The sequence below is a fragment of the Babylonia areolata genome, chromosome 13, assembly GCF_041734735.1.
Source record: "Babylonia areolata isolate BAREFJ2019XMU chromosome 13, ASM4173473v1, whole genome shotgun sequence".
Taxonomy (NCBI): Eukaryota; Metazoa; Mollusca; class Gastropoda; order Neogastropoda; family Buccinidae; genus Babylonia; species Babylonia areolata.
This window is the reverse complement of record NC_134888.1, coordinates 25,901,317-25,917,695: the sequence shown is the minus strand read 5'-3', so window position 1 is coordinate 25,917,695 and position 16,379 is coordinate 25,901,317. Positions and strand designations below refer to the sequence as shown.

Below are 16,379 nucleotides of genomic sequence, written 5' to 3'. Positions count from 1 at the left end.
TGTTTATTTATGAAGACAGAAATGCGGGTAGAGTAACACACCATGCAAACTTTCTTTGTTCTCTTTAAACCATCATCATCCTCATCAAATTCTTCTTTGTGACATCCTTTTAATTTGTCTTGTGTTTTGTTTTCTTGTGTATATGCAACTTGTTTATCGTATGTGATTTTTGTTTGTTTGCTGTTTTGTTGTTGATTTTTACTTATGGTTATATATGCTGTTCAGTGTGGCTGCTTTCCCAGATCACTTGATAATCACACGCTGGATGCTTGCGGTCAGTTTGCACTTGCAGGGCACTTGCAATGCACTAGCAGGGCATCCACTGGGGAGTATTTGTTGTTTGAGGCCAGCTCAGTGCAGATTTGTCTTGTGTATTTTGTGTATTATTATTTTCTACAGCACCACAGCACAGTGTATTCCACTCGCAGTGCACTTCATAAACATCACCCATGCATTGCTCTTATGATTTTTTTGTGTTAGAAGGGTGAAGCCGGTGACCCCAAAGTGATGTGTGGTTTGTCATGGAGTATTTCTTGCTGGCTTCTTTGGCACTCTCTCTCTCTTGAACTGCATATAGCAAGAACCCAGCTACTGTTCAGGTGGTGGTAGGGATGGAGACGGGGAGGAGGGACACAGGAGGGATGGTGAGGGTTGGTGTAGGGTGGGACGTGGGGGGGGAAGTTGAACAAACGATATATAAAGAACACATTTATCTGTATGTCTGTCTTTAAAAAAAAAAAAAAATTCCCTTTTTAAAAAAAGAAATATACATTGAATTTATTCTCACTTTGCACTTATGATCATGTGCTTGTACATGTCAGCAATCAGAATGTTTGTTGGAGTGTATGGATGGAGTGTATGGCTTGACAAATAACGGAATGCTGACCTTGTCATATGATGGGCTGCACAACACCCAAACATGTGTACATATATGTACAACAGGCCTCGATAAATCCAGACATTTTCATAAGCCCTCACTGATAAATAAAGCATTACAGTTCATTTGTCCACTCTAGTTTTAATGTACATTTTCTGGACAACGCATATTTCTTGAAGTATATCATAAATAAGATTTATGGATAAGAAGTCAAACATATTGGCTGCTTGGTCCCCTCTCTTAGTTCTGGCAATGGTGTCAGCGAGGGTTAGGTCCTCTACAGATGATTCGTAAAAGATATATATAAAATGATGTTAGCGAGGGTTAGGTCCTCTATAGATGATTTATAAAAGATATATATATAATGGTGTTAGAGAGGGTTAGGTCCTCTATAGATGATTTATAAAAGATATATATATATATATATAATGGTGTCAGAGAGGGTTAGGTCCTCTATAGATGATTTATAAAAGATATATATAAAATGATGTCATTGAGAGTTAGGTCCTCTAAAGATGATTTACAAAATATATATATATAACGGTGTCAGCGATGGTTAGGTCCTGTAAAGATGATTTATAAAAGATATATATAAAATGGTGTCAGCAAGGGTTAGGTCCTCTACAGATGATTCATAAAAGATATATATAAAATGGTGTTAGCGAGGGTTAGGTCTTCTACAGATGATTCATAAAAGATATATATGAAATGGTGTAAACACGCATAAAGCGATAAAAAAGAAATGTCCACATAGATATTTACTTCTTTTTTGTGCAGATTTTGTGTATTTAATTACAGTCATGTCATTTTTTGTTGTACATTGCTTTGATAGAGGAATGTTGAGAGGGGAAAAAAAGGAGAAAAAAATAGAAGGGTGGTGGACCCATGATTTTTTTTAAAGGATGTGGGAAAAAACGGGAGGTTGGAGGATTCACATACAAAAAAAAAATAAAAAAATAAAAAAATAAAATAAATGGAATAAATTAGAACAAAATGAATTGAACTAGAATAGAATGAAAATAATAGAATAGAAAATAAAAGGTAACAGGGACCAGAGGTGGCTAGATGACGGCACTGCGATGTCCCTGATCTTGGAGCACTGTTGCTCCTTGCCTGCATCTCCTTCTGCCATAATGGGCAGCAACTCCCATTTTCACTTTACTGTGTATCACCTTTTTTTTTTTTTTTTTTTTTTACTTCACCATATAGACAGCCATACTTCATTTTCTGGAGTATGTATGGAGGGTGTGTTCGTGTTTCCATAACCCACCAAACACTGACATGAATTAGTGGACCTTTAGTTTTTGTATTTGTTTTTCTCTGTGTGTGTGTGTGTGTGTGTGTGTGTTTTATTTGTTGTTTGTTATTTTTTGTGTGTTTGTGGCATGTGTATAGGCATGGAGGGATTAATCAGTAGAGTGCCTATAAGACGTCAGCTGACATCCTACAAAAAGTATTGCCATAGTGCCTATAAGACGTCCACTGACGTCCTGTGTATGTTCTGATTTTTCCTTCATTGGAGTTTGGTTCAATTCACATAAACAGACTCTGAACAGTTAGTTTGATGTGTCTGGATTATAAAAATACTATTTAAATGAATATTCATCAAGTAGAAGACCCCTTTCTACTGGATAATAATTTGCTAACTGACCACGTGATACGCGCGTGGAAAAGGAGGTTGCATCATGTGCAGAACAGTGCGTTGAAAACTGTGTCCAGTAAAGCAAATTGTCTCAAGTCAGCAGATTTACACAATTCTGAAAGCTCTGCTTGTAGTTGTGGACCGATTTCGCGATGGAGAAGGATCTCTCTTGTCTGATGATTGGTATAAAAATGAAGGTGATTGACAATGACAGTGACGAAACTGACAGCCCCATTTTATGGTAATTCAGTCCATCTGTCCAATCAGACAGCTTTTTTTGAACAAGTAGTTATGACTAACAGAATACAAGCAGCAAGCGTTGGAAGGAGGGGAAGAGAGGGAGAGGAGTGATGTAAGACGATAGGTCGAATGTCAACCAGAGTTCATTAAGGGGGCGCGGCTTTTAGGAATGAGTGTGCTCACATTTCAATGCAGACTGTAGGATCAGCAACCGCCAATGTTCCACAATTTTCACGAAATGCAGGGTGGAACCCGCACTGGTCATGAAACACGTGCTTTTTGTTTTTCACGCTTTTTTTCCTGCTGAATCAGCTGGTTGACTTGTTTGAAGAGGTGGCAAGCCGGATGCACAGCAGACACCTTAATCGGCCCACGTGCAACTTGAAAGGAGTGAATGTCATCAAAGAACTTCACCCTCTCACTCCCAAATGCTCTTAGCTGTCAAAAAGCTTGCCAGCTCAGTTTCTGAGACCTTTATTGACCTTTTACGTTGACTTACCCACCTTTGTCATTGTTGGGACAGTGATTTACTTACATGTCTGCACGAGCTGTGATTTGTTTTTGTAAACTTAAGGCCTGTTTTAATTTCTTCCTCAGGTATAATCTGACAATAGGCATGCTATTGCTTGCTGTATTTTGTTTCTTTGTTTTCTTTATGGATCTTATTATGTGGAGGTGGAAGTAGACTTTTTTGTTGCACAAAAATCATTATCTTGACTTTACATGCCTGAACAGTTATCTACAATCAGCCTAATTGAGTAAGGGAGCCCAGAATCAGAATCTAAACTGATTTTTCTTCACAAAAACGTTTACTTTCTTTCTCTATCACCCATAGCTTTTGAGCTAGAATTTTTTGGGGATTTATTACCCCTGAATCCTCAAAATTCCCTGTCAAGGGGAGAGCACTTTTTTTGCAAAATTCTCTGGCACTGAACTGGTTAAGGGACAAACAGGTCTGCACATGTCTGCCCTTTACTAACCAGGTAACTATATGAAGATCGAACCAGGGATACTGGGGATGAAAGTCTGATGCTTGAACTAACCATAACCACTGTGTCTGTTGTGTCTGTCCTTGTCTAACATATTGCACAGTTCTCCACATTCTTCTCTGTGTGTGTGTGTGTGTGTGTGTGTGTGTGTCTGTGTGTGTGTGTGTGTGTGTGTGTGTGTGTGTGCTGGCATATGTGCACATTTGACAGTCGACACTCAGAGTTCATTTTAGACAGAACACTGCTTGAGACACAACCAATACATGCAGATAAGAAGCCAAGTCTGGAGAAGTGGGCCATAGCCACAATATTTACACTGACAGACATGTTGGTCTGCACCTCCATGAAAGGAAAGTGGTCAACATCTGCTGACCAGTTTGTCCAGCAGCATTCTGGGGGTAGTTCCTAGGGGAGGAGGAAGGGGTAAATCTGTAGTGGACAGCTAAGTTTTGATATTTGATTTGATATGGATACTTACGCTTATATAGCACCTATCCTTGGTCGGAGACCAAGCTCTAAGCGCTTTCCAAACTTGGGGCCATTTGCACAACAGGCTTACCTGTGTAGAACTGACTGATGGCTGCCACTGCGCGGCACTCATCATTCATTTCCTGTGTCATTCAGTCAGATTTCAGGCATGCACACATATACGCTCAGGCAGACATGTAACACTTCACATGAATGACTATTTTGTCAATTTACCCCGCCATGTAGGCAACCATACTCCGTTTTCGGGGATGTGCATACTCAGTATGTTCTTGTTTCCATAACCCACAGAATGCCGACTTGGATTACAGGATCTTTAACGTGTTTGTGCATGGGGGTTCAGGCACTAGTAGATCTGCACATATGTTGACCTGGGAGATCATCTCCACTCTTTACCTGCTAAGTCATAGCTGTTTTCCCAGAGCACAGTAAGGGAGCAGCAGCAAGGACTCTGTCTCTTTAACAATACTGAAAGTGAGCAGGAACAGGACTGGAGTGAAACCTGAAAGCATAATCATGGAGATGTTTTGTGAACTGCCTTCAAGTCAAGGAAAGAATGTTTTCTAAAACATTGTTTGCTTTTAGAAATCTTTGTATATTTTTTTTTTCTTTTTTACTGGTTTTAAGAAGCCGCAAACTTTAGATTACAAAATCATTTTGCTGGGTAGACCATAAAACCCACGTCGTTATGGCCAGTGGTTCAGACATGAGTGAGGATTGTGCTTGCTTCTGTGTAATATTTCTAACACATTTTAATACATTTTATATGCAGGCGCATGCATCATCGCTCCTTCTCTTCTCTCCGTCCATCTCTGTCTGTCTTTCTTCTCTCACCCCTCCCTCTCTCCCCCTCTCACTCCTTCCTCGCCCTTTCAACCGTCTTGGTTTAAAGGCATTTTTAAACTGATCCACATAATATCACTTAAAAAAGGGTATCTTCCTTCCCCTTGCCCCAACCCCCCTAACCCATTCATTAAAAAAAAAAAAAAAAGGCGAATGCATTTCACACATGGAATCATGGCTGCACACATCATAAATTCACATGCACTTGAACTCACATATAATGGTATGGCAGCATATACAGTTACACTCTTCACATGCTGAGGTGAGCATGGCCAAAGTCCACTTCAGTCTAGGGGGACTGGAGAAAAGTGTGTTCTTTTTTGTTTGTGTTTGTTTGTTGTTGTTTGTGTATGTGTGAGAGAGAGAGAGAGAGTGTGTATACATTGTGTGTGTGTGTGTGTGTGTGTGTGTGTGTGTGTATGTGTGTGTGATCCCCAACAAGACTCTTGTCTTTTGGCAAAAGTTGTAAGGAACCAGAGAGGGGGCTAGGCTCACCCTTCCTTTTCAGTTGTGTGCTTATTGGGCCTTGTTCTGCAGAAATGGCCAAATCCCATGGTGCTCTGGGTTTCAACTCCATCATTGGTAAGACTGCTTTCTTCTTGCTGCCTTCTCTGTGTGTGTATTTCCTGTTTTGTGGGCTGTGAGAGGGGACCTTCTGCTGGCTGGGGACTGTCTTATGTTGTACTGCCGCATGTATGGAACCTGTCTGGTAGTCTGCTACGGTGGTAGTGAAGAGCTTTATGTTTATTTTGCTTCAGCAGGTTGCTTTCGCAGGACAGCGGCATTTCTCGGTCACCGTGCCTCATAGCACATTAGCTGACGAAGTGACACCGTTATAAGAAAGAAAAAAAAAAAAAGAAAGAAAGAAACTAATCTATTTGCAGAGTCTTTTGCAGTCATTCAAGCCAGCCATCATCTTCCATCTGTCAGTCTGTTCAGCCCGCTTGAGTGTGAGTGAGTGAGCAGGTTGCTGTGAAAGTGCGCTGCTTGAATTGGAAGAAAAACTGACCTCTGAACAAAAGGGAGACAAGACGAACTTGTAATATCCCTGACCAACACTGCAGGTGTCCTTATCTCTTGGGCCTGGTTAACGCCGGGATACCATTATGAAAAGGAGGGTAGAGTAGAGCCTGATCACATAGTCTCGGATCTGAAATGGACAAATCTAAAATGGCCCTCCATAGCAGCATCGCTGTCCTCTTCCGTCTGCTCCTTTATCATAATCAATGAAAAAAGTTTTAAAGTGTCCCAAATTCTGTGGTCTTTATGCCCTGCTCTCATGGTGACCTCGGTTTTGATTATCCAGCACTTTGATGCTGTGGGTGAGTCCTGTCAAGGTCTTCAGTGTCAGTACATTCATGGGGGACTGTCGTGGGGGATGTGGTGGTGGTCTCATTCTGGTTGGGGGGGATGCTCAAACACTCCGGCATCACAACTTAGCTGCCATTGTCATCAGTAGCGGGCCCAGTAGGTGGTGTCCTCAGTACGTTGAATCATTAACATGGATGATTCCCTGTGGACTCCTGATGCAGGGACTGGTCACACTGCCTCGCTGTTTGTGTGACAGTGGCAATGTTCAGCTCATCACATGATGATAATTATGATGGCAGTATCCACATTTCTTCCCCTGTAGAACTCTTTTGTATTGCAGACAGAAAAATGTGTTCCAAAATGGGAATATCAATAAAGGTTGTTGGTCTCATATATATATATATATACCCTACATTTCTTCCCCTGTAGAACTCTTGTATTGCAGACAGAAAATTGTGTTCCCAAATGGGAATATCAATGAAGGCTGTTGGTCTCATATATAAACCCTACATTTCTTCCCCTGTAGAACTCTTTTGTATTGCAGACAGAAAAATGTGTTCCAAAATGGGAATATCATTAAAGGCTGCCAGTCTCATATATATATATATACCCTACATTTCTTTCCCTCCTCTTTTTTTTTCTCCTATGCAATGCTGCACAGAGGTAAAAATGTGGATCACATATAAGACAGAAAAAGTGTATACTGAAATAGGTATACTGGTTTTGGTTGTCAGGGTTTTCATGATAAGTCAGATGTAATACATGTATGTATAAAATATATATATATATATATATATATTATTCCTTATCTGTATTGGGAGAGTTGTGGCTGTCTTTCTGGGAGGCAATTGTCCACTCTTTGGTTGAATTCCTCCTTCAGGAAGTTGATTCATAGAACCCCTCAGCTGAACTCCTCCTTCAAGAAGTTGATTCATAGAGCCCCTCATTGTCCACTCTTTGGCTGAACTCCTCCATCAGGAAGTTGATTCATAAAGCCCCTCATTGTCCGCTCTTTGGCTGAACTCCTCCTTCAGGAAGTTGATTCATAGAGCCCCTCATTGTCCGCTCTTTGGCTGAACTCCTCCATCAGGAAGTTGATTCATAGAGCCCCTCATTGTCCGCTCTTTGGCTGAACTCCTCCATCAGGAAGTTGATTCATAGAGCCCCTCATTGTCCGCTCTTTGGCTGAACTCCTCCTTCAGGAAGTTGATTCATAGAGCCCCTCATTGTCCACACCTCCTTCAGGAAGTTGATCCATAGAGCCCCTCATTGTCCACACCTCCTTCAGGAAGTTGATTCATAGAGCCCCTCATTGTCCACACCTCCTTCAGGAAGTTGATCCATAGAGCCCCTCATTGTCCACACCTCCTTCAGGAAGTTGATCCATAAAGCCCCTCATTGTCCACACCTCCTTCAGGAAGTTGATTCATAGAGCCCCTCATTGTCCACACCTCCTTCAGGAAGTTGATTCATAGAGTCCCTCATTGTCCACACCTCCTTCAGGAAGTTGATCCATAAAGCCCCTCATTGTCCACACCTCCTTCAGGAAGTTGATTCATAAAGCCCCTCATTGTCCACACCTCCTTCAGGAAATTGATCCATAAAGCCCCGCATTGTCCACACCTCCTTCAGGAAGTTGATTCATAGAGCCCCTCATTGTCCACACCCCCTTCAGGAAGTTGATTCATAGAGCCCCTCATTGCCCACACCCCTCAGTCAGTCAGTCAGTCTGTCAGTCAGTCAAATCAGTTTAATGTCCTCATAGAAATAAAATGAAAATTGGTTTGTTGGCAATAAGATACATTAGACTGCACAACATTAAGATAACAGTTTACATTAATAAAATTTCTATAAAAATTTTTAGCACACTTAAAACATAAGAAATGTTACATGAAACCACAAATCAGTTCTTTCTCTCAAAAACTTCTCCTCCCCTTCCTCTGATGGCCCTGTGCCCTCCCTCTCCCCTTTAGCCACCCCACACTCAGGCCCCATTCCTCACCATCTCTCGCAACTCGTACTTAAGCAAACGTCCAGATACATCAGCAATACCCATGGCCTGCAGCCTGGCTCACAAGGCTTGGGACCAGGGGGTGCTGTTGGTGTGGGAGGCATGCAGCTTCTGCAGCCCACCTTCTGCGTAACTTCTGCCCCTCCACCCCTCTTCTAGACCTACCCCTAGAGCATTTCCTCCAGACAAGTTCCTCGAAGCAACTTGCATCCTAAGGGGCTGTATGGTTGGCCTTTTTCAGTAACAACCTCAGTTATTGCACAGAAGTGCCATAGGGGTATATGAAACCTTTTGAAGGAATTCCTCTTTTTGCTGTCATTTGCCATGTGGCTTGACACGTGCCCTTTTGAGTGTTGATGGCTTCTGTGACACAGCTGTCACGTTGCAGCACACTGTCCAGTGTGTCATTAGGCTGTGTGTTGTCTGTCATGTTTTTTTCCATCCTTGCTACCTCTTTCTTTTCTTGTTTTTATGTTTGTTTGTTTTTTCTTTGTGGTTCTGTCTTCTATCCATTGATCGTCTTATAAATTGTTTAAATTGGGGGGGGGGGGGGGGGGGAACATAGCTACATTTTTTTTCTTATGCTTTATTAGTGTGATATATATATATACTAACATGTAAGAATGGTATTTTGGAGCACATCTTTCTTTTTTCTGACACTGTACTTTAGTTTTTATGAGCAGTATTATGGACATACTTTTTCTCTGATACTTGTATATGCCTAACTATTGAATTATGTTGAATGTCATGTGACCTGGATGTTAACCCACACACTTGGTTCAGAATTATCTGAGGTGTACAGAAAGTTCACAATGGTAAAAAGGTTGATCTGATGTGTGTGTTTTTTGTTTTTGTTTTTTTTGGGGTTTTTTAGGCGTCAAGTGAAACTCACCTTTTCAGTGCTGTTGGCATGCCATATTTTATTTCTCATGCAGCGGGCATAGGTCCATTGCTTTTGGAAAGAGGAATTCACTCTGATGGTCATACCATATTTTATTTCTCATGCAGTGGGCATGGGTCCATTGCTTTTGGAAAGAAGAATTCACTCTGATGGCCATCATCTGCCAAATGATGTGTGTGTGTGTGTGTGCTGATTAAAAGAGGGCAGGAAAACAAGGGAATGTTTTGCATCAAAACCTTGGTCAGACTTGAAGCGTATCATGGACTGGTGCATCTACTGCCGAATCCATTCAGGAAAACTTTACAAGATCAGTTTTCAGTGTTGGTTGTTTGATGTGCCTGTGTGAACCCTGTATCATGTTGCAGCATGACAACTGGAGCATGTCACTTGTGGTTGGTACTGCAGGAATCCCCAACACCTGCAAGATGTGTGTGTGTGCGTGTGTGTGTGTGTGTGTGTGTGTGGCTGATAAAGCAGTAGAATTGAAAACACACTCACATGCTTGTGCACATAAATGCATGCGCTATGCATGCACATGAACACACATCATACCAGCATGTGCACATACTTGTGCACAATAATAATAATAATGATAATGATGGTAATGGTATCAATGATAATGATATGATAATAACACTAATAACAAAACAAGTGTACAGTGCGCCAGATACATGCATACGCACATGTACATTTATATGCTGCACATGTGCATGTACGCACACATAAACACACACACGCACACACACACACACGCATGCACGCATGCACATGAATGCTCGCACACTGTCATACTGAAACCAATGACAGATTAAGTTGACTAATCAATCTCTGCATGATCTGATGCCTGGTAGGACTTTGCTTTCTGAATGTTTACTTTCATTGATACCATTGTTCTGGTGGCCAGGGTGCCAGTGGAGAGGACTCACAGTCTGAAAACTGTGGCGTTTCTTTACTGACTGAGGAAGGTGGCAGAATGGTTGAGATGTCCATCTGCCAATACAATGGCTGTGAGGATCTGAACTGGAATACCAGTCTCACCCTTCCTCCCAAGTTTTACTGGAAAATCAAACTAAGCATCAAGTCATTTGGATGGAACGATAAACAGAGGTCAAATGTGCAGCACACTTTTGGTGCACTGAAACTGAGTCCATGGCAACATAAGTGTTGTCCTTTGGCACAGTTCTGCAGGAGTCCACTCTGATAGGTGCAGAAGTATACAGCCCATGGCAAAGTAAGTGTTGTCCTTTGGCACAGTTCTGCAGAAGTCCACTCTGATAGGTACAGAAATATACAGCCCATGGCAAAGTAAGTGTTGTCCTTTGGCACAGTTCTGCAGAAGTCCACTCTGATAGGTACAGAAATATACAGCCCATGGCAATGTAAGTGTTGTCCTTTGGCACAGTTCTGCAGGAGTCCACTCTGATAGGTACAGAAATATACATGCATGCATTGAAGGCATGACTAGCATGTTGGGTTATGCTGCTGGTCAGGTATCTATCTGGCCAATGTGTTTGTCCAAATGCAGTGACGCCTTGTTGAGAAACTGAAACTTAAAACTTTAATGACTGCTTACTAGAAACAGAGAAATGCATGCTTGGTTCTTTGTGTCGTACACGTGTTGTGAACCATTGTGACTGCCCTGATCCATTCCCTGACCTCCCCCTGACCACTCCTGGTGTCTGCTGCATGCGTGGGTATGGGTGGCGTAGTGACAAGGTCACTTGGTTTGGGGTGTTGTCACATGAATGGGTATGGGTGGCGTAGTGACAAGGTCACTTGGTTTGGGGTGTTGCCACATGAATGGGTATGGGTGGGGTAGTGACAAGGTTAGTTGGTTTTAGGTGTTGTCACATGAATGGGTATGGGTGGGGTAGTGACAAGGTCTCTTGGTTTGGGGTGTTGCCACATGAATGGGTATGGGTGGGGTAGTGACAAGGTTAGTTGGTTTTAGGTGTTGTTACATGCATGGGTATGGGTGGGGTAGTGACAAGGTCTCTTGGTTTGGGGTGTTGCCACATGAATGGGTATGGGTGGGGTAGTGACAAGGTTAGTTGGTTTTAGGTGTTGTTACATGAATGGATATGAGTGGGGTAGTGATAGGATCACTTGGTTTTATGTGTTGTTACATGCATGGGTATGAGTGGGGTAGTGATAGGATCACTTGGTTTCACGTGTCGTTTCAATCATGGGTATGAGTGGGGTAGTGATAGGGTCACTTGGTTTTACGTGTCGTTACATGCATGGGTATGAGTGGGGTAGTGATAGGATCACTTGGTTTTACGTGTCATTACATGCATGGGTATGAGTGGGGTCGTGATAGGGTCACTTGGTTTTAAGTGTCGTGTCGTTACATGCATGGGTATGAGTGGGGTAGTGATAGGGTCACTTGATTTTACGTGTTGTTACTTGCATGGGTATGAGGAGAGATAGTATCAGCTGGTTTAGTTGTTGCGTGTGCGTGTTGATATGTTAACAGTGAGGGTGTCCACTGTATGTATGAATATGGGTGGGATAGTAGTAGGATCAGCTAGTTTTAGGTGTCGTTACATGCGTGGATATGGGTGGAGTAGTGATAGGGTCAATTGGTTTTAGTTGTCATGCGTGCATGTTGATCTGTTTGCGGTGAGGGTGGCTTTTCTGGTTGTAAGAAATGTTGGAGGTCAACAGGTGTTGTGTGTGAGGATCTAGTGTGCCTGTCAGGTGTGTTGGAAATCTGATCAAGGCACTGCTTGTAGATAAGATTTTAATATATATATTGTTTGAAAAAGCCCAACTTATTTCCTTTTCTTGTCTTTGTTTTACTATTCATTTTATATTTGTCTGTCACTTTGTGTGTGTGTGTGTGTGTAAGGTAAGTAATATAATTATACATGCATATTTTCATTTGCCATTGCTGACATATGTTGCATATTTTTTTGCAGATAAGGTATAAAATATTCATGCTTTTTTTCTCATTTTTCTATTATTTAGAATATCTTCTTCATAATCAAGCAGTGACTTTGGACATGTTGAATGACTCAGGTAAAAAAAAAAAAACATAACAAATTCTTTGCACAAGGGATTGAGCACAGTCCAGCACGTTGTCAGGAATGTGAAGACTTTGCATTGGATATAAGAGCCATCATCTCTGCCTTGTACTGCACAGCACAGACCAAAGTGGAACAGACTCACAAACTTCCTACTACCGGGTACTTCTGTGTTCATGGGTAGCAACTCCCTCGTTAGCTCATGAATATGTGTGGGTTGTTTCAAGCATTGCTGTTTTTACCCTGCTACTTTGTAATCTGTTTTCATGGGGCAGGGTGCTGGGTATGTTTCTGTTTATATCAACCCCCAAATGCTGGCATGGATTCTGGTGATTTTTAAACCCGTGCACTTGATGATCTGCGTGTGTGTACAAGTGAAAGGGGTTTGAGCACTAAGCAGGTCTGCATGTCTGTTGAAAATTTCCACTCTTCACCTGTTATGCTTCCGATACTGGGTTTGAACCCAGGGCGCTCAGATTGAGAGTTTAGCTGACGCTTCAATGATTCGGCTTTTGAAGATGGCTTCTGTGGTTTTCCAGTCATGGTCACATAAAAAAAAAGACGAATTTGAAATGGAGGGTTGACTGTGACTACTTGGAGTGTTGGCCTAATAGTAACACATCTGCCTAGGAAGCGGGAGAATCTTAGCACACTGGTTTGAATTCCCACAGTTGCCAGTACTTTTCCCCCCTCCACTAGACCTTGAGTGGTGGTCTGGATGCTAGTCATGCGGATGAGACGATAAACCAAGGTCCTTTGTACAGCATGCACTTGGTGCACTGATACATCAACATCAGCAAGATAGGAAGCAGAATATTTGAGGAGAGGGGTGGTGGGGTGGGGTGGGGGTGGGGGGCATGGAAATGAGGTCTTCGTAGTGTAGAGTAAGAGGCTGTATCTTACTGTCAGGATCACACATCATTTATATCACTGCAAGCTGGAAATCTTTAATGATATTATAGTTGCTGTGGACTGCATTAGTTGGTATATGGTGAATTTGGTGGGGGTTTTTTGTTGGGTTTTTTTGGTTGGTTGGTTGTTGGTGTCATTTATTTGTTGTTGTTCTTTTATGTGTTATGTGTTTGTGGGGATTTTTTTTATACGCAAGCTGTATGTAGTATCACAGTGTGTGTGGGATGATGGTATGAATTTGTGTGTGTGTGTGTGTGTGTGTGGGGGGTGATGGTGTGAATTGTGTGTGTGTGTGTGTGACAGCATGTGTGGGATGATGGTGTGAATTGTGTGTGTATGTGTGTGTGTGTCACAGTGTGTGTGGAGTGATGGTACATGGTGTGAATTGTGTGTGTGTGTGTGTGTCACAGCATGTGTGGGGTGATGGTGTGAATTGTGTGTGTGTGTGTCACAGCGTGTGTGGGATGATGGTGTGAATTGTGTGTGTGTGTGTGTGTGTGTGTGTGTGTCACAGTGTGTGTGTCACAGCGTGTGTGGGATGATGGTGTGAATTGTGTGTGTGTGTGTGTGTGTGTCACAGTGTGTGTGGAGTGATGGTGTGAATTGTGTGTGTGGAGTGATGGTGTGAATTGTGTGTGTGTGTATGTCACAGTGTGTGTGTCACAGCATGTGTGGGATGATGGTGTGAATTGTGTGTGTGTGTGTCACAGTGTGTGGGGGGTGATGGTGTGAATTGTGTGTGTGTGTGTCACAGTGTTTGTGGGGTGATGGTGCGAATTGTGTGTGTGTGTGTGTGTGTGTGTGTGTCACAGTGTGTGTGGGGTGATAGTGTGAATTTGTGTGTGTGTGTGTGTGTGTCACAGTGTGTTTAGGGTGGATGTGTTGTGGGTTGCAGTGTGTGTGTGCACGTGTGCATGTGTATGTGTGTGTGCTCATGCATACATGTGAGAGACACAAAAAGTGAAAGAGGTAGAGGGAAGGTGGACATGATTATCAATAGGCTTGTTATCAGGGATATCTGTCTCTCATAGTGCTTCACCCTTCCCCTTCTTTTTCTTAGTAAATCAAACAGATAGATAGATAGAATTTTTCTATAGAATGTTACCAGAGACAATCCTTTTGTTGCCATGGGTTCTTTTACATGTACTAAGTGCTTGCTGCACAGGGGACCTTGGCTTGTTGTCTCATCCAATTAACTGTCATCCAGACCACCATTTAGGTCTTGTGGAGGGAGGGTGAGGAGGGGGGAGGGCTGTTGGGGGGGGGGGGGGTATACTGGTGAGTGCAGGATTCGATCCCGTGCACTCAGATTCTCTCACTTCCCAGGTGGATGTGTTGCCACCAGGCCACCACTCAATCTCTGCTGTTTGTATGCACTTTGATTTCCCCAGGCACCCAGCACTACACTACCCCGTCTCCGTCTTTTCCCCATCTTCTCATGGTAGCCAGCATCTGGGAAAATAGGAGGTGGTCAGTGCTGGGGATCTCACTGGTCAGTTGTGAAATGTGCAGCCCAGGTGACTGTGGGGTCCATTACAGAGCATAGAGGTGTATGCAAAAAACAGAAAAACAAAACAAAAAAAACTGCTGCACATGCCTGTTGCTTGTGCCAGGCAAAAGCTTGGTAAGGGGAGATCTAGGTGCATGATTCCTGTTCCAGATGCTGCCTATTCCCTGATGCAGAAGAAATCGCAGCTGTTTGCCCTGAACAGCAACAACGCCCTTCTCCAGTTTGTTTTGGAGGTAACATGACACACACACATGACACACACTGCACAAACACACACACGTACACGCATATACACACGCACACATACACTACATGCACACGCACTCATAAACTACACACACACACACACACACACACACACACACACACACACACACACACACACACAACACAACAACAATAACAACACAACACAACACAACACAACACAACACACCAACACACACACACACACACATCATTCATCTCCCACTCTTCCTCTCCTAAATGATAACATTGGAATGTAAAAAATCAGTTCTCAAACAAAATGACTAGAATCACCAGTATATGTGATGGGACACCCAACAATTCCTCCTCCTCCTCCACACACACCTTCCAGGCAGTGCTCTTCTTTTACCATTATTTTACTGTGTGAAGTATGCTTTGTGTATATGTGTGCATGTAGTGTTTGTAAGTGTGTGTTCGTGCTGTGTGTGTGTGTTTATGGTATGTTGGTGTGTGTGTGTGGGGGGGGGGGGGTGTGTGTGTATGTGTGTGTGTGTGTGTTTATGGTATATTTATGTGGTGTGTGTGTGTGTGTTTATGGTATATTTATGTTTGTGGTGTGTGTGTGTGTGGTTTTTTATGGTATATTTATGTTTGTGGTGTGTATTTGTTTTTTTTATGGTATATTTATGTCTGGTGTGTGTGTGTGTTTATGGTATATTTATGTGTGTGGTGTGTGTGTGTGTTTATGGTATATTTATGTGTGTGGTGTGTGTCACAGGGCACCCCCCAGGTGACAGAGATGTTCATCGACTCCAAGAGGGATGTGGACCAGGAGCTGAAGACAACCTGTGAGGACTTCATCAAACACGTCACCGACCTGTTCACCGCTCCACTCCAGACCTTCCTCTCTCGGGTATTTACTTGTTTCTTTATTTGTTTATTTATTGAGACATCTTTTTTTTTTTTTTTTTTTTTTTTTTACATTGGTGCAAGCTTTTTTTTTTTGGTGAAACAAACATGCATGTATAACTTAAGACATTAATTCTGTTGATGAACACCCCCAGACTGAAATAAAACAATTTGTCAGACTTCAAATTGTTGGGGGATGAACACATCACCTTCCAAACAGTTATTATAAAGGCATGTTGGAATGGCATGACAAAACTAAACAAACAAAAAAAACAGGACAACAGTGCATACACAGTCATCACAAAATAAGAGTATTGCTCAATGCTGTGAAATTGCTAAAAGCCTATCATGGATGGTGCATTACATATATTTTCCAGCAGCACAGTTGTACATCGACATGAACAAAAGAAAAATCCACACTTTCAAGTTAGTTCAGCAAACGCCTTTCTAAAATGAAAAACCCTATATATATCATATGTGAAGCTTTCGGTGTCTATTTTAACTATTATCAACTG

The 16,379-nt window shown here is 42.3% G+C and overlaps 1 protein-coding gene across 1 annotated transcript in view; it reads left to right on the top strand.

The window, feature by feature from the left end:
- The window catches only part of LOC143289176 (conserved oligomeric Golgi complex subunit 3-like), a 53,349-nt gene that overhangs the window by 31,264 nt on the left and 5,706 nt on the right, over nucleotides 1–16,379 (top strand). The window contains exons 18-20 of the mRNA XM_076598101.1: nucleotides 5,615–5,659; nucleotides 14,899–14,981; nucleotides 15,734–15,868. Coding sequence (XP_076454216.1) covers nucleotides 5,615–5,659; nucleotides 14,899–14,981; nucleotides 15,734–15,868 — 263 coding nt within the window. The remainder of the gene's footprint in view (nucleotides 1–5,614; nucleotides 5,660–14,898; nucleotides 14,982–15,733; nucleotides 15,869–16,379) is intronic.